Source organism: Xenopus laevis, chromosome 3S, assembly GCF_017654675.1.
Source record: "Xenopus laevis strain J_2021 chromosome 3S, Xenopus_laevis_v10.1, whole genome shotgun sequence".
Lineage (NCBI taxonomy): Eukaryota > Metazoa > Chordata > Amphibia > Anura > Pipidae > Xenopus > Xenopus laevis.
This window is the reverse complement of record NC_054376.1, coordinates 20,024,332-20,047,548: the sequence shown is the minus strand read 5'-3', so window position 1 is coordinate 20,047,548 and position 23,217 is coordinate 20,024,332. Positions and strand designations below refer to the sequence as shown.

Genomic DNA, 23,217 nt, shown 5'->3' with positions numbered 1-23,217 from the left:
AAACTCCCAACACACTGCCATTTAGTATATAACTTGCATTTATATTATTTTTGCCAAAGTGCATAACCTTGCATTTATCAACATTGAACCTAATTTTCCAGTTTACTGCCCAGTTTTCCAACTTAGACAGATCACTCTGCAAAGTGGCAGCATCCTGCATGGAACCTATAGTTCTGCACAATTTAGTATCATCTGGAAAAATACAGTACTTTCAATGCCCACCTCCAGGTCATTAATAAACAAGTTGAAAAGCAAGGGACCTAGTACAGAGCCCTGCGGTATGCCACTAACAACACTGGGCCAATTAGAAAATGTTCTATTTACCACCAATCTTTTAGCCAGTTCTCTATCCAGGTACAAATACTATGTTCCAGGCCAACATTCCTTAAAGGAACAATAACACCAAAAAATGTAAGTGTTTTAAAGTAATGTAAATATAATGTAGTGTTGCCCTGCACTGGTAAAACTGATCTGTTTGCTTCAGAAACACTACTATAGTTCATATAAACAAGCGGCTGTGGAGCAATGGCGGAAATTGAAAAACGGCTAAAAGGCACAGGTTAACGAATGGATAACAGATAACAACATTAGACAGACAGAGCTTATCTGCTATCTGCTGTGTAACTTGAGCTTTTTCTCCTTTGAATGGCTGCCCCCATTGCTACACAGCAGCTTATTTATATAAACAATAGTAGTGTTTCTTAAGCAAACACAACAGTTTTACCAGTGCAGGGCAACACTGCATTGTATTTTCATTACTTTAAAATACTTATTTTTTGACGTTACTGTTCCTTTAATTTAACCAGCAACAGTGTGTGGCACTGTATCAAATGCTTTAGCAAAGTCTAAATAAATCACATCCACTGCCATCCCAGAATCGAGATCCCTGCTTACTTTCTCATAAAAAGAAATTAAGTTAGTCTGGGAAGATCTATTACTCATAAAACCATGCTGGCACAAACTCATAGTATTATGATTTGCTATCCAGTATCTTATCCTTTATTAACCCTTTGAAAAGCTTTCCTACCACTGACGTCACATGAACTGGCCTATAGTGTCTCTCTCTCTCTCTATTAATCTATATCTATATCTAGTATATCTTTATCTAATACAGTATATCTATATCTAGTATATCTTTATCTAATACAGTATATCTTTATCTAATATATCTTTATCTAGTATATCTTTATCTAGTATATCTTTATCTAGTATATCTTTATCTAGTATATCTTTATCTAGTATATCTAATATATCTATAATATCTAATTTAAAGCACACACCCAATTGGCTGCCATGGTTTCTAAGACCTTGACCAAATTTGGTTCTTGCCGTTACCTTAATCCACCCAACTACCCCTCATAACAGCAAGGGTTTCTTTACCTGTGCTGGACTCTCCCATTTTTTCAGAAAATCTTCTTTTGCTTTTGCCAGAAATTCTTTCACTGGTGAGAGAGAGATTGAGAGAGAGAGAGGCAGAGAGAGATAAAAAAAAGAGAATGAAGGGGTTAATTAAAAAACAAATGGCACACTGGAGAGAGAGAAGGAAGGAAGGAAGGGATATATCAAGGGCAGAGAAAGTTTTAGATCAACAGTGTTGGCTTTTATGTGAGCAGCCAACGAGACAGGGTTCGTATGCCTGTCTCCAAATCCAAAGGCATATGGCTCAGATCAGTACCCAGAAAGTCAGGGCATAGCTACACTTCTACAGTCGGGGTCTTATAGCCATATGATGGGTCTTAGAGGGGTCGTTCACCCTTACATTAGCTTTTAGTATGATAGACAGTGATAATCTGAGACAATTTACAATTGGTTTTATAATGTGTGTTTTTTGAGTTATTTAGCTTTTTATTCAGCAGCTCTCCAGTTTGCAACTTCAGCAATCTGGTTGCTAGGGTCCTGATTACCCTAGCACCCATGCATTGATTTGGATGAGAAAAGGGGATTTAGTTTACTCACCGATAAAGCCTTTTCTCTGAGTCCCGTTATGGCAGCACAGGTGACCGATGCACTCTTCCCTTCAGGAGGCAGGATGGCAATAAGAAAAAAAGAATAGGCTCTCCCCCTAGTCTCCTCCTCTTCCCGGCATTAACCCCACCCTCAACAGTTCTGACTAGCACAGCTTACACAGGCAGAGGAGAAAAAATAGCTCAAGGGTGGAAACTCCCTGTGCTGCCATAACGGGACTCAGAGAAAAGGCTTTATTGGTGAGTAAAGTAAATTCCCTTTTCTCGGTACGTCCCGAGGCAGCACAGGTGACCGATGGGTCCTTCCCAAAGCTGTAGAGTGGGTGGGATTAGTAGGTAAGGAGAAGAAAACGTGTGGAAGGAGTCTAGGTACAGGAGAAGAGTGTGATCTAGCCCTAACATGGGCAACTGAGGGTGCAAGGCTTACCCCACAACTGAATGAAGAACTTTGCGGCCGAAAGCCGCATCAGATGAGGAAAAAACATTAAACTTCTAAATCTTTGTAAATGTATGCAGTGAGGTCCATGTTGCGGCCTTACAAATCTGTTCAGCTGAGGCATCGTGTAGTTGGGCCCAGGATGTGCTGAGGGCTCTGGTTATGTGAGCAGATGCCTTAAAAGGTATATGTTTGCCTTTGTTTTGGTAGATCAGAATGATAAGGCTTTTAATCCATCTTGCGATGGATGCTTTAGAAGCCCGAGTTCCTTTCCATAGCGTACTAAGAGGGAGTCTGATGTTCGAAAGTCCTTAGTTCTGTGGATGTAGAACTTGAGCGCCCTGACTACATCTAGGCTGTGTAATTGACGTTCTTTAGTAGACTTTGGATGAGGGCAAAGAGATGGGAGATTGATCTCTTGATTACTACTTTAGGCAGGAATGTAGAGTGCGTAATAAGACTGTCTTCATGGAAAATGCAGAAAGGTGGTTTATAACCAAGAGCACCTAGTTTTGAGACACGTCTTGCTGAGCATATGGCTACCAGGAATGCCACTTTCCAGGTAAGCAATTTGAGATCAATAGAAGCCAATGGCTCAAATGGCGGAAACTGTAGAGCTTGGAGCACTACGTTTAAGTCCCATGGTGGTACAGGACATTTGTATGGAGGTTTACTGTATATACTCGAGTAGAAGCCGAGATACCTAATTTTACCTACGAAAACGTATTGACTCGAGTATAAGCCTAGACACAACTACAGCCCTGTCTCCCAGCAGCGCACATTCCGCCAAAGCGACCCCCCCCCCCGCAATCAACCAGACTTTTTTGCAAAGTTGATGGTGACAGAGAATTGCCAAACGGATTACTGTGTGCATTGTCCCACTACCATGTGCAGAGGGTGCTGTGTGATATTGCCATCACTGTTAATCCTTCATATAACCAACAGTATATACGGTAATATGTCCTGCGGCTTGACGTCCGGATGCAACGCTAGCCGCTGCTGGAAAAATAGAGAAAGGGCCGACGACCTTTGGGGAACTGACCCCTAAGCCTTTATCTAGACCTTGCTGTAGAAAATCAAGGAGAACTGGTATGTTCATTTTGAAAGGTTTCTGGTCGGAGTCTGTGCACCAACGGTTATAAATTTTCCAGATACAGTGATAACGTGGCTGCAGTGACGCTCTTGCGGGCCTGTAGCAGCATGGTCATTACTTTGGATGAAAACCCTTTTTCTAGCCAGATGGCGCTCTCAAGAGCCATGCCATGAGCGCTAGTTTTCCCAAATCAGGGTGGCGAGAATCACCCTGGCTGAGGAGGTCCGGTATCAGTGGAGAGATGTATTAGATCGGAAAACCATGCTCTCCTGGGCCAGTAAGGTGCGATCACTATGGCCGTTGTGCAGAACAGTAGCAGGCAGCGTAGACTAGCATGAATCATGGGTATTGGAGGGAAAATATACACGAGATCGAAATTCCAGGGGGTTGTCATCGCGTCCACTGAGAACGCTTGAGGATCTCTGTACCTGGTGTAAAAGCAGTCCACCTGATGGTTGAATCAGGACGCCATGAGGTTGATCTGTGGAAGTCCCCAGCGTTCGACAAGTATCTGAAAAACGGTTCTTTGAAGACACCCTTCCCCTGGATCTAGGAAGTGGCGGCTGAGGAAGTTCCCTTCCCAGTTTAACTAGCCTGGGATGTAGATTGCTGTTAGTTGACACTGGTTGGCCTCTGCCCAGTGAAGTAGTCAAGACACAACTTGCCAAGCCGAGTTGCTTCGTGTGCCTCCCTGATGATTGATATAGGCCACCGTTGTCGTGTTGTCCGACTGAATTTTCACTGGCCTGTCGCGGAGCAGTTATGTCCAGTGTGTGATGGACAGGTAAACAGCCCTGTGTAGCTTCGCCTCGAGAGCGGACCACTGGCCTTGCACTGACCTTTGTTGGAATACCCCTACCCAGCCTCGCAGGCTGGCGTCCGTGGTGACTATGGCCCAATCTGTCCTTGAGCAACATTTTCCATTTAGTAGGTTGGCTGGTTGCTGCCACCATTCCAGTGACCGCTTTGTTGGCTGTGAGATTGTGATGTTGGCTGTGAGATTGTGATGGACTTTGGCCCACTTGCGCAGGAATTCCAGCTTTAGAGGGCGCATGTGGAATTGGCCGAAGGGGACCACTTCTATGGAGGCAGTCATGAGGCTGTGCATGCAAAATCTGGTGTTGATGCGAGTGGCTGTGGCGAATTTTCTGGTCGCTTTTGAGAGTTTTATGGTGTCAGAAATACCTTGTGACAAGCTGAGTCTAGCTGGACTCCACAAAAAAGGATGGATTGTGATGGAGTCAAGGTGCTTTTGGCATGGTGGAGTGAGTGAGTGGGAGCTCGTAGTAGTAAGTCGTCGAGGTACGGGAGAATAAATATGCCTTGTTGGCGCATGTGTGCTACCAGTGGCGCCATGACCTTTGTAAACACCCGAGGCGCTGTCGCCAGGCCGAAGGGCAAGGCGCGAAATTGATAGTGATGTCCCTCGGATGCAAATCGAAGGTATCTTTGGTATTCTGTGTGAATGGGGATGTGTAAGTAGGCGTCGCGCAGGTCTACTGTTGTGAAGAAGTCTCCCTGTTGGACATTGGCTATTACGGCCCTGAGTGATTCCATCTTGAATGTGGGGACACATAGGAACTTGTTTAGTGCTTTCAGGTCGAGAACCGGTCTGAAGGATCCGTCCTTCTTTGGTACTAGGAACAGATTGGAATAAAACACCAGCTTTTGTTCGTCGACCGGTACTGAGACGATCACTTTGGCCAATAGCATGTCCCTGATCGCCTGTTTGAGTGCTGCCCGTTTTGGAGGGGATATCGGAATATTTGACGTTAGAAATTTGGTGGGGGGATTGTGGTGAAAATGGAGTTTGTAACCGGAGGAAACAATTTGGTGTACCCATCTGTCTGTTGATGTGGGCGTCCACCTACCACCCCTGCAGACTTGGGAGGGGCTTGTATTCCAGGCTTCTCGCGACTTGTCGGAGGTCCCCTTCGCGGGGTGCCTCTGATAGTTCCATGTTGGCTCCTTGGTATTGTGGTAACCTTTAGAGTATGAAGGTTGGGGTTTGGAGTGTTGTGGTGAACGGCAGTTAGCTGTGGAGGGACGACAGGGACGCTTGAATGGTGTAGTCGTGGTTCATTGTTACTTCTCTTGTGGAAGGAAATTGCGCTTTCCCCTGGTAACATTATTGATGAGGGGATCTAATTCAGGGCCGAATAGAGAGGTCCCTGTAAACGGCAGTGCTACTAGATTTTTCAGGTCTTCATCCAAAGCACCCTTCATGCCACTATAGCCATGGCAGAAGACTTTGAAAGGAGCTTTAAGATGTCCATAGATCCGTCACAGAGAAAATGAACTGCCTGAAGAATCTTTGAGAGATGTGAGTGCATATCAAAAGTTTCATCTGTCGTTGCAGAGAGGGCTTCTTCTAGCCATAGAACCATGGTTCTGGAGACACAGGCTGAAGTCACTGTGGGTTTAAAGGCAGCTGTGTTTGAGGCAAATATGTTTTTTTAACAGATTTTCTGCCCATCTATCTAGTGGGTCTTTGAAAGAGGTCCCATCCTCTAAGGGTATGGTGGCTGGCTTTGCCAGTCGGGCCACTGGAGCATCAACTTTAAGGATAGTGTCCCAGGTGTCCTTATGGGCTTGATCAAAAGGATAAAGGTTGTCCAACTTCTTATCTTTGGACAGTTGTCTGTCCAGTGTTTTCCACTCCTTTTTTATGAGGGTTTCTACAGTCTTGTGTACTGGGAATTGCTTTTGGTGATGCTGTGTGGTACCAAATAATTTGTCTAAAGTCTTTTGCTCTTTGTGTTCTTCCTCAATGCCCAGTGTCTCAAACATTTGTGTTAGCAAGGAGTTAACTGCCTCCGTTTGTGATTTATGGGACACCTCAGTGGTATGGATGTGAGAATCAGTGCTCCCGCATTCACTGGTATTATCCAGAGCTGGAGGTTTCCCCTCAGATGAATAGTCATCAGTGTCTCTTTGTGGTGACTGCAGTGGTGCAGTAGTGGAAGCCCTTTCGGGAGGTGGTGCTTGTTGAGTCACTTTTACTGGTGCAAGTTTTTCTAGGGAGGAAGACATAGTTATAAGAGCTGCTTGGAATTTCCGGAACCAGTCCGTTATACGGACCATCTCCTTGGTGTGAGGAGGTTTTGTTCTTTTTGTGTTCATGTGCACATGGGCCTTCTTAGGGGGGGGGGGGGGGGGGGAGAGAGAGAGAGAGAGAGAGAGAGAGAGAGAGAGAGAGAGAGAGAGAGAGAGAGAGAGAGAGAGAGAGAGAGAGAGAGAGAGAGAGAGAGAGAGAGAGAGAGAGAGAGAGAGAGAGAGAGAGAGAGAGAGAGAGAGAGAGAATTAGGCACCTCCGCGTACTGCTGTCCTCCGCGTACTGCGTCAGCGTGAATGCGTTAGGCAGGTAGTGTGCGCCCTTTTCCTCTGCCGTCCACAATTCCACCTAGTTAGCGCCGGCTAGTAGCTAGTAGTGTACCTTTATTGCCAGTGGTGTGGAGGGGGGTGCGGTAGCGCTGTAGCATACCGTAGCACCTCACCCTTAACTCGTGGCAGCGCTACAGCATGCTTCTTTATATGACTTAGACCGTCGTGGGGGGAAGTAGGTAGGGCTGCAGCATACCTATACACCTTACCCCCATTCTGGAGACAGCACAATAGCATGCCCGAGATTCCAAAATGTCGCAGGATTACCATCAAAAATTACATTAAAATTGGAGATGAATAACGAATATACAAAGGAAAAAATGTAGAAAAAATTAAGGAGGTGCCTCCTACCTCCAGGAAGCAGGACGGCAAAGAACTGTTGAAGGTGGGGTTAATGCCAGGAAGAGGAGGAGACTAGGAGGAGAGCCAATTCTTTTTTCTTATTGCCATCCTGCCTCCTGAAAGAAGAGTGCATTAATCTATCGATCACCTGTGCTTCCTAGGGACGTTCCCGAGAAACCAGAATATGAATAGGAGAGGGTCTGAATAGAGAAATGAGTAATAAAAAGTAGAAATAACAATACAGTTATAGCCTAACAGAACATTCTTTTTTTAGATGGGGTCAGTGACCCCCATTTGAAAGCTGCAAAGAGTCAGAAGAAGGAGGCGAATAATAGAATAAATTAAAGACCAATTTAAAAGTTACTTAGAATTGGCCATTCTAGAACATACTAAAAGCTAAGTTAAAGGTGAACCACCCCTTTAACAAGCGTGTGACCTCACCACCAAACCAGGGGCATCATTAGTACTGGCGGGGAACAGTCTGAGTGGGCTTCTTTATTCATACTGTCTATCCAACCACTGGCCTTTAATGGACTACAATTCAATTTCCAACAACCCCTGACATAGGCTTGTGGTGGGTGCTAAAGTTACACAGAAAAAAACTTGAATGTTGACAAATTGCCTCTCTATTCCATAATGGCAGCTGCACATAGAGGAAACTGGATCTATTCTAACAAGGCTCAGCTATTTGCAGGGCACAGGATGAGGTGCCAATAATTATTCTTACACAATAGGAAGCCCCTATGAGTAAGGTGTGAGCTATACATACAGGGCAGCACTGAAGCACCTGTTGCACGGCTGCTTATCACTCCTTCTGTTAAGCGCAATGTAACGCCCCAGGGCTAAATCTGACACAGTACCTGATGTCTGCGCAATCATTTTCATACAGGTGCACTGGAATAACATACTGTAACCAATTAAAGGAATTGTTCAGTAAAGCTGTGCAAATAGAAAGGTTGTGCAAATTAAAAAAAAATATATAATTCTAATATAGTTAGTTAGGCAAAAAATGTATAAAGGCTGGGGTGACTGGACTGGCCCACAGGGATACCAGGAAAAGTCCCGGTGCACCCAGGTGTCAGTTGGCCCTCATGCTGCTAAACTTTTGGCCTATTTCATGGCCATTCCCTATTTCTATGAGAACAAAGAGGCTAAATAGGTGGAATAATAGATTATAGTATGTACAGAAAAGAGACTATGAGAATAGAGGTTGAGTGAGGAGTACCGAGGGTGGGCCTCTGGTCTAAAAACTTTTGGTGGGCCCCCGGTCTAAGGTTTTTTGGTGGGCCCCCGGTCTAAGGTTTTTTGGTGGGCCCCCGGTCTAAGGTTTTTTGGTGGGCCCCCGGTCTAAGGTTTTTTGGTGGGCCCCCGGTCTAAGGTTTTTTGGTGGGCCCCGGTCTAAGGTTTTTTGGTGGGCCCCCGGTCTAAGGTTTTTTGGTGGGCCCCCGGTCTAAGGTTTTTTGGTGGGCCCCCGGTCTAAGGTTTTTTGGTGGGCCCCCGGTCTAAGGTTTTTTGGTGGGCCCCCGGTCTAAGGTTTTTTGGTGGGCCCCTGGTCTAAGGTTTTTTGGTGGGCCCCTGGTGTCCCAGTCTGACACTGGTCTAAAATAATAGCCAGTAGACAAAAATTACCGGCACACAGGGGCGAGATGCAAGCCGGGAAACCCCTGTGTGTTTATTGAGTTGTAACGTTTCAAGGGCACGCCCCTAGGTCTGATGAAGGGACGCACCCCCGAAACGTTATAACTCAATAAACACACAGGGGTTTCCCGGCTTGCATCCTGTCCCAGTGTGCTGGTAATTTTTGCCTACTAGTACATTGGAGGGTGCTGTCCCCTCCTACTGTGCATCGGACCATCACAATAGGAGAGGCCTGGGTGTGCTGGTGGATCTTTTAATTTATAAATATAATAGCCAGAACACTACTTCCTACTTTTAAGCTCTCTTGGTTTCCACTGATTGGTTACCAGGCAGTAATCAATCAAAGACTTGAGGGGGGTGGGACATGGGCCATAACTGTTGCTTTTGAATCTGAGCTGAATGCGGAGGATCAATTGCAAACTCACTGGATATTTATGTCCCATGTTGCCCCGCTTCAAGTCACTGACTAAAACAGAGTTAGAGAGCTGAAAAGCAGGAAGTTGGATTCTGTCCTATTATGTTAGACATCCAGTCACTCCAGTCTTTATAAATTACATTTTTGACTAACTGTATTAGAAACATTTTTTTATTATGCACAGCCTGTCTATTTACCCAGTTTTTATTTGTACACTGAACTGTCCCTTTAAGCACAATGTAACACCCCAGGACTGAATCTGAAGGGGAACTTGATGTTAGAGCAATCATATTTATACAGGTGCATAGAAGCTGGAATGAGGAAACTACAACTCCCAGCATGCACAGAGACATGCCGGCTGTTAGAATCCAGATCGCTGTACACATTCACTACATCAAGAGACAGCTTCTGAGTCACAAAAATTCAATTTGTGTCTAATACTAAACATTAGAGTGCCACAGTGCAGATAGACTAATGAGCACAAATACACCTTTGGAATGGATTATGCAGAAGCCTATTATCCAGTAACTTCCCAAATACAGACCTTTAGCAGAAGCAAACACTGCTCATGGCTGTCACGTGAACTGACAGTACAAGAAAAGAGACAGCCTTAAAGGGGTGTTTCACCTTTACAGTAACTTTTAGTATGTTATAGAATGGCTAATTCTATGCAACTTTACAATTGGCCTTCATTTTTTTTTTTATAGTTTTTGAAATTTTCCTTCTTCTTCTGACTCTTTCCAGCTTTCAAATGGGGTTCACCAAACCCATCTAAAAAATAAATACTCTGTAAGGCTACACATTTATTGTCATTGCTGCTACTCATCGTCTATTCAGGCCTCTCTTATTCATATTCCAGTCTTTTATTCAAATCAATGCACGGTTGGAAGGGTAAGCTGGAGCACTGCTTTAATGGTCCCTAGGCTCGGCGGCTCAGTTCAAGAATGTCCACAGCCCGGTACTGGGCCGCGGCCCGGTGGTTGAAGGCAATAAAGGAAGCTGCAGGGAACACATCATCTCCTACACATACACACCATAGAGGGGGAAGTCCTAGCCAACTTCACTGGCTGCACAGCCCAATTCTCTCTGCCTAGAGACTCCATACTGCCTTTCCAGAGACTATTATCCTCTGTTACTATAGGCACCATCTCTTCCTACTATACCTGCTATCCCACAGCCACAGTTCCTTCCCAGAGACTATTATCCCACTGTTACTATAGGCACCATCTCTCCCTACACAGGAAGGCACCAACTTTTCCTACCATCCCACAGCCACCGTTTCTTCCCAGAGACTATTATCGCACTGCTACTATATGCACCATCTTTAACTATTATAGAACTTACTGAATTTCTGCACAATATTTAGACCTAACACAACATATAGAAAAAAAACCTGGACCATATAATTACAAAACTTACCAACGACCTACAAGCCTGGGCAAACCTTCCACTAACTCTATGGGAGAGAATCAGTCTAATTATAGCATAAATAATACCCCAGTCCATAGTCCTCAGTCCCTCTTCAAAAGGATCAACCGCCTGGTTATCCCTTTTATTTGGAAACAAAAAAAACCCTAGAATTGCCTGGGTTAAATTGACAGCAGCAAAAGAGGATGGGGGCTTAGCCATGCCCAACTTAATCAGCTATTCTATTTAGCAACAACTATACTACATATACTGGTATTAGAGGGAAATTGTGGAAGCACTCAAGGCTAAATCAAAATATATTTAAATATAATGGAAGTGCTACTTACAATGCACTTCCCTGGGCCCCTGTCTCATAAGTAATTCAGTATAAATGCAAGTGCATGTTTACAAAACAGGGGTTTTTAGTTACCAAAGTTATGATCATAAAATTGAAAAGCCACAAAGGTAATGCTATTATGCAGAGAAACATTTCTTTTTAATAAGTAAGTTAGGGACCGCCATATGGGGTTTACCTTGACGTGGTATGGTGGCTTTTCAATTTTATGATCATAACTTTGGTAACTAAAAACCCCTGTTTTGTAAACATGCACTTGCATTTATACTGAATTACTTATGAGACAGGGGCCCAGGGAAGTGCATTGTAAGTAGCACTTCCATTATATTTAAATATATTTTGATTTAGCCTTGAGTGCTTCCACTATTTCCCTCTAATATAGTATATTGGCCTGAAGCTGTGGCCTAGCTTCATGTGGTTTTTCAATAGCACCCCATACCCACCCCTTAAAACTAATGGTGGTCCTACGCTTTTAAATGTGGGCGTTGGTTTGGGCAATCACTCTCTCTTAAAAGCCTTTACTGGCGGGGGAGGATTCAGCCTTCAAATTGAAACCAATGCTCAACATACATTGAACACAGGTAATGCTATTATGCAGAGAAACATTTCTTTTTAATAAGTAAGTTAGGGACCGCCATATGGGGTTTACCTTGACGTGGTATGGTGGCTTTTCAATTTTATGATCATAACTTTGGTAACTAAAAACCCCTGTTTTGTAAACATGCACTTGCATTTATACTGAATTACTTATGAGACAGGGGCCCAGGGAAGTGCATTGTAAGTAGCACTTCCATTATATTTAAATATATTTTGATTTAGCCTTGAGTGCTTCCACTATTTCCCTCTAATATAGTATATTGGCCTGAAGCTGTGGCCTAGCTTCATGTGGTTTTTCAATAGCACCCCATACCCACCCCTTAAAACTAATGGTGGTCCTACGCTTTTAAATGTGGGCGTTGGTTTGGGCAATCACTCTCTCTTAACCCTTTCCCTGCCAAGAACGTAGCTCCTACGTTCTTGGTTAAAAAGGCTTTATGTGCCAAGAACGTAGGAGCTACGTTCTTTAGTAAAAACGCACCCTCTCTGCACAGAATCAAAATCGCAAGTGCAGAGAGGGTGCAGCAGCTTCTAAACCCCCTAGGCAACGAGCCTACCTGATCCGATGGGTCCCACGCTGCCCCCCCGCGCTGTGACGTCACAGTCACATGGGATCTGCAGGGGGGTGGGAGATCGTTTGTAAAAAGCACCCTCTCTGCACAAAATAAAAATCAGAAGGTGCAGAGAGGGTGCAGGGGCTGTGCGATCCCCCTAGGCAACGAGCATTAGGGATCTGATTACTCCCTCGTCGGCCCCCCCAGCTGTGACGTCAAAGTCACATGGGATTTGCTGGGGCAGTTAATTCCGGCCCCCAGGCGACACCCACGCATTCCACTGCGCACTTGGAGGATCGTGGAGCTGCTGCAGCTGAAGACTTCACTGTGCTGGTGAGATCTGCGCTGATCTACAACAGGTAACACACTTGCACAACTAAAACACTCACACAATACACTTTCTGTACATTTTTGACTAATTTGACTTTTTTTTTACAGATTTAGTTTTTTTCTGATTTTTGTACACTTACTCACACTTTACTCACACCTTACACACACCTTACACACACCTTACACACCTTACACACACATACCTGCACTGTGTAAGTGTGATTTATTTTTTTTTTTTACTTTGCCTTTATTTTATTCTGCCTTTTCGGCCTTTACCTTGCCATAAACTTGTATTTGTTAGTATTTTTCTAAGTTTGCAAAGTTATTATTGAATTCATTTGATTTTATTGATTTTACTGTATTGTATTATTTTATTTCAGTTTTGCATTGAATTGTTTTACTGTATTCCTTTTGTTCATTGCTTTCATACGTGTGCTTGCTGGGATTTTTGGGGGTTGTTTTTTCCATTGTCTATTTTTATTGCATTTTAGTTTTCTGTTCATTTACTTGCATTTGCTTGTTCTTTGGTATTATTCTTGTTCTTTTTCTTGTTCTTTGTTCTACTTCACTGTGCTTTATTCTTCACTGTTCTTGATTGGGTTGCTTATTAGTTTGCTAGTGATTTTGATCTATAATCACTTTTCTGTTTTATTGCTTTTCATTGTATTGCATATTTATTTGCGGGTTGCTGTTTGTCTTTTGTTTTTTCATTGATCTTATATCTTGAATTTGCTGTTACAGGGGTTAGGTTTTTCTTTTTATTTGCCAGATTTGCCTGCCAGAGTTCTAGAGGTTTCCAGGGGTTGTTTTTTTTTTTTTCTTTGTCTTGCAGGGAGTTCAAGGGGTTACTGACAGATTTGTTTATATTCTGGTGTGTGTGCTTTTTTTTTTTCTTTTTCTAGTCCTCATCTTTGCTTTTGTTGTCCCAGTTTTTCATTGATCCTTTTATCTTGAATTTGCTGTTCTGTATTAGATCTTGAATCTGTAGTTGAATTGGTTCTGTTTTATTACATTGATTTGATTTAGTTTGGTTATATTAGTGGTTTTGGTGTTCTTATTGCTTTTCTCTTTTTTTTTTTTAGTTTGCTATTGCAGTTCACTTCTTCGTGCCAAAAAAATTGTTCTTGCATATTCGTTTTTGATTGTTATTGGTATTTTTTTATTTATTGATTGGCATAGAATAGTGACAGGTTCCAGGGGTTAGGTTCTCTTTCTTTCCCAGATTTGCCTTCCAGAGGGTTCTGGTGGTTGGTTTTTTTCTTTTCTTTGTCTTGCAGGGAGTTCAAGGGGTTACTGTCAGATTTGTTTATATTCTGGTGTGTGTGCTTTTTTTTTTTTTCTAGTCCTCATCTTTGCTTTTGTTGTCCCAGTTTTTCATTGATCCTTTTATCTTGAATTTGCTGTTCTGTATTAGATCTTGAATCTGTAGTTGAATTGGTTCTGTTTTATTACATTGATTTGATTGAGTTTGGTTATATTAGTGGTTTTGGTGTTCTTATTGCTTTTCTCTTTTTTTTTTTTTAGTTTGCTATTGCAGTTTACTTCTTCGTGCCAAAAAAATTGTTCTTGCATATTCATTTTTGATTGTTACTGGTATTTTTTTTATTTATTGATTGGCATAGAATAGTGACAGGTTCCAGGGGTTAGGTTCTCATTCTTTCCCAGATTTGCCTTCCAGAGGGTTCTGGTGGTTGGTTCTTTTCTTTGTCTTGCAGGGAGTTCAAGGGGTTACTGTCAGATTTGTTTATATTCTGGTGTGTGTGCTTTTTTTATTTTTTTTTTTCTAGTCCTCATCTTTGCTTTTGTTGTCCCAGTTTTTCATTGATCCTTTTATCTTGAATTTGCTATTCTGTATTTAGTTCTTGAATCTTGAATTTCTGTTTTATTACATTGATTTGATTGATTTGGTGTTTTAGTGGTTTCGGTGTTATCGCTTTAATTTTTTTAGTTTGCCATTTCAGTTTACTTGTTCGTGCAAATAAAATTGTTCTTAAAAATGGCCAGAATGTTTTCCGCAGAAGAGGCTGCTGCATACTGCATGGCATCCAGCTCAGAGGAGTTTAGCGACTCCGATTCTGAGTATGTGCCTCCTAGATCAGAGAGTGACTCATCTACTGAGGAGTCATGGGATAGTAGTGGCACGGTAAGTGCTCTGGAGGAGCCCATGGAGGTAGATGAGGAGGTTGTGCAGGATGAGGAAGAGGGCAATAGGGCTGATGCTGCAGCTGGAGGAGAGCCTGCGTGGGGCCTCCTGGTAATTTCCCCCTTGCCATTCCCCCATTTACTGCAGTCTCTGGAGTTAAGGTGGACACTGGGAATTTTCAACCGATTGATTTTTTTCAGTTGTTTTTGACAGAGGCCATCCTACAGGATATGGTCCTCTATACAAATTTATACGCTGAGCAATACCTTGTCCAAAATCCCCTGCCAAGGTATGCTCGAGCTCGTGCGTGGCATCCAACAGATGTAAATGAGTTGAAGAGGTTTTTGGGACTCACATTGGCCATGGGTCTCATAAAGCCAATTCTTTGGAGTCATATTGGGACAGCACTACCGTGTTGTCCATCCCCATTTTTTCTGCCACAATGCCAAGAAACCGGTATCAGCTACTGCTCCGGTTTCTGCATTTCAACAACAATGCCACTGCTGTACCCCCCAATGAGCCCGGACATGACAGGCTGCACAAATTGAGGCCCCTTATAAATAGCCTGTCCGAGCGCTTTAGAGAAGTGTATGCCCCATCCCAAAACATTTGTATAGACGAATCGCTTCTCCTTTTCAAAGGGCGCATAAAATTCCGGCAGTATATCCCAAGCAAGCGTGCCCGCTATGGGATAAAATTTTATAAACTGTGCGAAAGCAGCTCTGGGTACACAAGTTTTTTTTAATTTATGAAGGGAAAGACTCCATATTAGATCCCCCTGGTTGTCCCCTTGACCTGACTGTCAGTGGCAAGATTGTATGGGAGCTCATCTGTCCCCTTCTGGGCCAAGGTTACCACTTATATGTGGATAACTTTTACTCGGTATCCCACTGTTTAGAGCCCTATATTCATTGGATACCCCAGCCTGTGGCACTATAAATCGTACCCGTAAAGGACTGCCCAGGGATCTCCTCGAGAAAAAATTGAACCGTGGAGAAATTTATGCCCTTAGAAATGATGAGCTCCTTGCCATCAAATATTTTTGACACAAGAAACGTTTTCATGCTGACAACAATCCACGATGAGTCAGTAATCACAGAACATAGAGTTGGTAGGCCCCCTAAAATCAAGCCTCGCTGTTGCAAGGAATACAGCAAACATATGGGTGGTGTTGATAGAACTGACCAACTCCAGCACTATTATAATGCCACCCGCAAAACAACGGCCTGGTACAAAAAAGTTGGCATCTACTTGATCCAAATGGCCCTCCGAAATTCATATGTTGTATATCAGGCAGCAGTACCAGGCCCAAAATTGACCTATTATAAATACCAGCAGCAGATACTCCCTGCCCTGTTGTTTTGTGGTACAGAGGGAGGCCGGGCCAGAGATGCCAGCTATGCCAGCAAGTGACAATGTAGCCAGGTTGATAGGAAAGCATTTCATAGACACGCTTCCACCCACACCTGGTAAAAAGTTTGCCCAGAAAGCCTGCAAGGTGTGCCGCAAAAGGGTATCAGACGAGATACACGGTACTATTGCCCAAAGTGCCCTCGCAACCCCGGGTTATGTTTCAAACCGTGTTTTGAAATATACCATACTGAGCTGCACTACTAATAATGATCTTGTATGTTGGTGTGTATTGATTGGCGTTATATTAAGAATTGGTGTCCCGCTTTGTGCAAAATTTATATTCAGGGCATTCATAGCATTTTATGTTCTTAATTTTGTATTTTCTTTTACCTCAAATGTCCCTAGGGCAATAGATCACACTGGGGGGTGTAGCCAAATGAGGTGTTCAGTGATGGACAAGGGCGCCCAAAAACTTGTGGTGTGTGATGACTCCATGAGATCATTTCATCTCACCTGCTGATGACTTTATCTCTCTGATGCCACAAAGACATTTTTTTTTTTACTGACACCACATAAGCTCCCTCTGAGTGCAGTTGCTGAGTATATTGGTATTTCGGATTTTACTAGTATATTCGGTTTACCTGGAATTTTGGTTAGTATTGGTTTCTGCTTTTTTTGTAAAGTGATATGCACTTCATAACTTTCTTTGTTCAACTGCCAACCAAAACCCTGTTTTGCCCGTAGTTGGTAACAGTTTGCATTTCAAAAGTTTAGGCTAAATGCAAACTGTAGTTTTTCTCTTGATTATGGATAGTAGCAGTACTGTACTAAATGTATAACTGAGATTATTTGAGAGCAACGGGCCACTTGATTGCACTGAAAGCTGACCTTGAGTTTTCAGTTCAGATTCTTTATTTCTGGGTAATATATATTTTGTTCTTGTGTAGCCATTCATCTTTTTTGCAGAATTGTGATTGGCACACCACATATTGCCATGCTGTGTCGGTTTACTGAAGAGTACAGATCAAACAAAAGGGTCCAAACATGCTCCACTAAACAGATAATGGTAAGTAGAATATTCAGTATCTATTCCGTAGGTTTTTGCTGCTTGTGTTTGGGTTTTTGGAGCGAAATGTAATTGAGGTTTTTTTTCTTCATTCAGACCAAACCGTTAACCTTTACAAAGAACTATCCACAAATCTGCATGTAGGAAAGCAAGAATGTGGCCACTGAATATCTGCAAGTCTGCACTTTCAAGGATTATATACTTTATAGCGGTATTTCACAGGTAAGGGGGTTAGTTTAGACTGCAAACCTGGAAGGTATGCCCTTAGAGTGCAGCCCCAAATGTAGCTATTGCCCATGCTTTAGAGTATTTGGTGGCAGTGTCTGTAGGCACACCCCTACATTTGTGCAGTGGCATAACAAGTATGTGCCAGGCCTGCCCGGCCCCGCAAGTAAAATTTTCTGTGGACTTGGTATGTGATCCTGCCCACAACCCCAAGCGAACAGGAAGGGCTGCGGACAGATGTGTGCATCGGGCACTCTGAAACTTTTATTAGTGGGGGGTCTGGTGCACGCTTCTGTCCACAACCCTCCCCAGTTCACAAGCTATACCGGGCCTCCTTTTCCCCGGTCCCGCGACCATGGGGATTGCTTCCTCTATTGGTTATGCCACTGCATGTGGGGTATTGTTTTGTTCAGGAGAAGTTGCAGATTGATATTTAGCAGTTTTATTTTTTTTTTTTTTAGTTTTTACAGCAACTCCTAACTATCAATCTGTAACTGATCCTGAACAAAACAATGCCACACATGCAGGGGTGCACCTAGAGGTGAAGCCTCCAAACACCCCAAAACAGGGCCAATACACAAGGGCAATTTCAGCTGGAAAATTTGGGGCTGCACTCTAAAGTGTACACCTTGCTGTTTCCCCAGCCCAAACACCCCCTTACCTGTGAAATACCCAGACAAACCATATATTCCTGGAAAGTGCACACCTGCAGCTATGCAGGGGCGCCATCCTTGCTTTCCTACATGCAGAATTGGAGGTGCAGTGCTCCGTAGAAGTTTAGCATGAAATAAAGGGGGGGGGAAGGGCCAAAGTTAGATTTCTCCCCAAAATTGCCATGACCAAGAAGAAAAAAACCTACTAAAAATCAATCTGCAACTCCTCCCAAACAAAATGATACCACACACGCAAGGGTACACCTAACGACACGGTCACCAAACACCCTAAAACAGGGGAAATAGATACATTTGGGGCTGCCCTCTAAGTGTACACTTTGCAGTTTTCCAGTCTAAACACCCCCTTACCTGTGAAATACCCCCCACAAACTATATATTCCTTGAAACTGCACACAAGCAGCTATTCATTGGTGCCATCCTTTCTTTGCTGATCGATTTTTAGTAGGTTTTTTCTGTTGTCATGGCAATTTTTAGCTATTTCAGGCTAGACTGTAAACTTCTTCGGAGTGCTGCGCCTGCAATTCTCCGCGTATGAAGGAAAGGTTGACGCAGATGAATGGCTGCAAGTGTGTACTTTCTAGGAATATATGGTTTGTGGGGGTATTTCACAGGTAAGGGGCTGTTTAGGCTGGGAAACTGCAAGATGTGCACTTAGAGCGCAGCCCTAAATTTTCCAGCTGAAATTGCCTTTCTGCATTGGCCCTGTTTTGGGGTGTTTGGAGGCCGCGTCTCTAGGTGCACCCTTGCATGTGTGGTATCGTTTTGTTCAGGACAAGTTGCAGATTGATATTTAGTAGTTTTTTTGTAGTTTTCACGGCTATTTTGGGGAGAAATCGAACTTTGTCTCCATTTTTTTGTTTATTTCCGGCTAAACCGTAAAATTCTTCAGAGTGCTGTGCCCACAATTCTCCGCGTATGAACGAAAGGATGGCGCCAATGCATAGATGCAGGTGTGCACTTTCTAGGAATATATGGTTTGTGGGGGGTATTTTACAGGTAAAGGGGTGTTTAGGCTGGGAAACTGCAAGGTGTGCACCTAGAGCGCAGCCCCAAATTTTCCAGCTGAAATTGCCTTTCTGTATTGGCCCTGTTTTGGGTTGTTTGGAGGCCGCGTCTCTAGGTGCACCCCTGCATGTGTGGTATCGTTTTGTTCAGGACAAGTTGCAGATTGATATTTAGTAGGTTTTTTGTAGTTTTCAAGGCTATTTTGGGGAGAAATCTCACTTTGTCTCCATTTTTTTGTTTATTTCCGGCTAAACCATAAACTTCTTCGGAGTGCTGCGCCCGCAATTCTCCATGTATGAAGGAAAGGATGGCGCCGATGAATAGCTGCAGGTGTGCACTTTCTAGGAATATATGGTTTGTGGGGGGTATTTTACAGGTAAAGGGGTGTTTAGGCTGGGAAACTGCAAGGTGTGCACCTAGAGCGCAGCCCCAAATTTTCCAGCTGAAATTGCCTTTCTGTATTGGCCCTGTTTTGGGGTGTTTGGAGGCCGCGTCTCTGGGTGCACCCCTGCATGTGGGGTATCGTTTTGTTCAGGACAAGTTGCAGATTGATATTTAGTAGTTTTTTGTAGTTTTCAAGGCTATTTTGGGGAGAAATCTCACTTTGTCTCCATTTTTTTGTTTATTTCCGGCTAAACCGTAAAGTTCTTCGGAGTGCTGCGTCCGCAATCCTCCGCGTATGAAGGAAAGGATGGCGCCGATGAATAGCTGCATGTGTGCACTTTCTAGGAATATATGGTTTGTGGGGGGTATTTTACAGGTAAAGGGGTGTTTAGGCTGGGAAACTGCAAGGTGTGCACCTCTAGCGCAGCCCCAAATTTTCCAGCTGAAATTGCCTTTCTGTATTGGCCCTGTTTTGGGGTGTTTGGAGGCCACGTCTCTAGGTGCACCCCTGCATGTGGGGTATCGTTTTGTTCAGGACAAGTTGCAGATTGATATTTAGTAGGTTTTTTGTAGTTTTCAAGGCTATTTTGGGGAGAAATCTCACTTTGTCTCCATTTTTTTGTTTATTTCCGGCTAAACCGTAAACTTGTTCGGAGTGCTGCGTCCGCAATTCTCCATGTATCAAGGAAAGGTTGGCGCCGATGAATAGCTGCAGGTGTGCACTTTCTAGGAATATATGGTTTGTGGGGGGTATTTTACAGGTAAAGGGGTGTTTAGGCTGGGAAACTGCAAGGTGTGCACCTCTAGCGCAGCCCCAAATTTTCCAGCTGAAATTGCCTTTCTGTATTGGCCCTGTTTTGGGGTGTTTGGAGGCCACGTCTCTAGGTGCACCCCTGCATGTGGGGTATCGTTTTGTTCAGGACAAGTTGCAGATTGATATTTAGTAGTTTTTTTGTAGTTTTCACGGCTATTTTGGGGAGAAATCGAACTTTGTCTCCATTTTTTTGTTTATTTCCGGCTAAACCGTAAAATTCTTCAGAGTGCTGCGCCCACAATTCTCCGCGTATGAAGGAAAGGATGGCGCCAATGCATAGATGCAGGTGTGCACTTTCTAGGAATATATGGTTTGTGGGGGGTATTTTACAGGTAAAGGGGTGTTTAGGCTGGGAAACTGCAAGGTGTGCACCTAGAGCGCAGCCCCAAATTTTCCAGCTGAAATTGCCTTTCTGTATTGGCCCTGTTTTGGGGTGTTTGGAGGCCGCGTCTCTAGGTGCACCCCTGCATGTGTGGTATCGTTTTGTTCAGGACAAGTTGCAGATTGATATTTAGTAGGTTTTTTGTAGTTTTCAAGGCTATTTTGGGGAGAAATCTCACTTTGTCTCCATTTTTTTGTTTATTTCCGGCTAAACCATAAATTTCTTCGGAGTGCTGCGCCCGCAATTCTCCATGTATGAAGGAAAGGATGGCGCCGATGAATAGCTGCAGGTGTGCACTTTCTAGGAATATATGGTTTGTGGGGGGTATTTTACAGGTAAAGGGGTGTTTAGGCTGGGAAACTGCAAGGTGTGCACCTAGAGCGCAGCCCCAAATTTTCCAGCTGAAATTGCCTTTCTGTATTGGCCCTGTTTTGGGGTGTTTGGAGGCCGCGTCTCTAGGTGCACCCCTGCATGTGTGGTATCGTTTTGTTCAGAACAAGTTGCAGATTGATATTTAGTAGTTTTTTGTAGTTTTCAAGGCTATTTTGGGGAGAAATCGCACTTTGTCTCCATTTTTTTGTTTATTTCCGGCTAAACCGTAAACTTCTTCGGAGTGCTGCGCCCGCAATTCTCCATGTATGAAGGAAAGGATGGCGCCGATGAATAGCTGCAGGTGTGCACTTTCTAGGAATATATGGTTTGTGGGGGGTATTTTACAGGTAAAGGGGTGTTTAGGCTGGGAAACTGCAAGGTGTGCACCTAGAGCGCAGCCCCAAATTTTCCAGCTGAAATTGCCTTTGTGTATTGACCCTGTTTTGGGGTGTTTGGAGGCTGCGTCTCTAGGTGCACCCCTGCATGTGTGGTATTGTTTTGTTCAGAACAAGTTGCAGATTGATATTTAGTAGTTTTTTGTAGTTTTCAAGGCTATTTTGGGGAGAAATCTCACTTTGTCTCCATTTTTTTGTTTATTTCAGGCTAAACCGTAAAATTCTTCGGAGTGCTGCGCCCGCAATCCTCCGCGTATGAAGGAAAGGATGGCGCCGATGAATAGCTGCATGTGTGCACTTTCTAGGAATATATGGTTTGTGGGGGGTATTTCACAGGTAAGGGGGTGTTTAGGCTGGGAAACTGTAAGGTGTGCACTTAGAGCGCAGCCCCAAATTTTCTAGTTGAAATTGCCTTTGAGTATTGGCCCTGTTTTGGGGTGTTTGGAGGCCGCGTCTCTAGGTGCACCCCTGCATGTGTGGTATCGTTTAGTTCGGGACAATTTTTTCTTTCTTATCTGGCTTCATTGAAAATTTTTATTGGAGATTTTTTTCTCAAATTGACTTTTTACTTTGTGACTGTGATAGTGTTTCAGAAAAAAATAAAAAACTTGAAAAATATTGTTGAGTTTTATGGTGGTTTGTGTGATGGCGACTACATTTACAGCAAAAACTACACAACAACTAAAAACCTAAAAGTATGCGGTTTCTAAAAATACCTAATTTATGGGGGGTTTTCACTTCTTTCGTTAGATATACCATGTTAACCGGGAGATACACTTATCTATTTTGTTTTGAGGTGAAATTGTACAAAATGCTGTTTCATTATTGGGGTGTCCTGTGGACAAGAAAAGTGGGATACCAATATGTATTTCGTATCGTTGGATTCAGCAGAATCAGGGTTTTTACAAACAGTAATTTTTATCGGCATATGTAAGATATTTTGGGAAAAAAGACACAAAATATAAACCCTTTTTTCTTTATTTCACTTTTTTTTTACATATTTCACTCAAAATTTTTGTTACATCTCCAGAATAAGTAAAAATTTTTTTTACAGTGTTCAAGCCCAAATCGTTCTGAAAAAAACAATATATAATTTGCCATATTTCGTGTAGGTTTTCTTGTCAAAAAACCTAACTAAATGCAATGAGTTCAAAATGTCTGAAAACTGCTTGGCAGTAGATGTTCACTTTTGGAACAAATCGGCTGGCAGTGAAAGGGTTAAAAGCCTTTACTGGCGGGGGAGGATTCAGCCTTCAAATTGAAACCAATGCTCAACATACATTGAACACAGGTAATGCTATTATGCAGAGAAACATTTCTTTTTAATAAGTAAGTTAGGGACCGCCATATGGGGTTTACCTTGACGTGGTATGGTGGCTTTTCAATTTTATGATCATAACTTTGGTAACTAAAAACCCCTGTTTTGTAAACATGCACTTGCATTTATACTGAATTACTTATGAGACAGGGGCCCAGGGAAGTGCATTGTAAGTAGCACTTCCATTATATTTAAATATATTTTGATTTAGCCTTGAGTGCTTCCACTATTTCCCTCTAATATAGTATATTGGCCTGAAGCTGTGGCCTAGCTTCATGTGGTTTTTCAATAGCACCCCATACCCACCCCTTAAAACTAATGGTGGTCCTACGCTTTTAAATGTGGGCGTTGGTTTGGGCAATCACTCTCTCTTAAAAGCCTTTACTGGCGGGGGAGGATTCAGCCTTCAAATTGAAACCAATGCTCAACATACATTGAACACAGGTAATGCTATTATGCAGAGAAACATTTCTTTTTAATAAGTAAGTTAGGGACCGCCATATGGGGTTTACCTTGACGTGGTATGGTGGCTTTTCAATTTTATGATCATAACTTTGGTAACTAAAAACCC

At 43.1% G+C, this 23,217-nt stretch overlaps 1 protein-coding gene and 1 long non-coding RNA gene across 8 annotated transcripts in view; one reads left to right on the top strand and one right to left on the bottom strand.

Annotated features, from left to right (window-relative positions):
- Nucleotides 1–23,217, bottom strand: part of prkaca.S (protein kinase, cAMP-dependent, alpha catalytic subunit S homeolog) — a 51,250-nt gene that overhangs the window by 17,421 nt on the left and 10,612 nt on the right. For all 7 annotated transcript variants that reach the window (XM_041587443.1, XM_041587444.1, XM_041587442.1 and 4 more), the window contains exon 3: nucleotides 1,381–1,442. In XM_041587443.1, coding sequence (XP_041443377.1) covers nucleotides 1,381–1,442 — 62 coding nt within the window. The remainder of the gene's footprint in view (nucleotides 1–1,380; nucleotides 1,443–23,217) is intronic.
- LOC121402122 lies at nucleotides 21,038–22,552 on the top strand. Its single transcript, XR_005966569.1, has 2 exons — nucleotides 21,038–21,234; nucleotides 21,536–22,552. It is a non-coding gene; the product is annotated as an uncharacterized LOC121402122 (long non-coding RNA).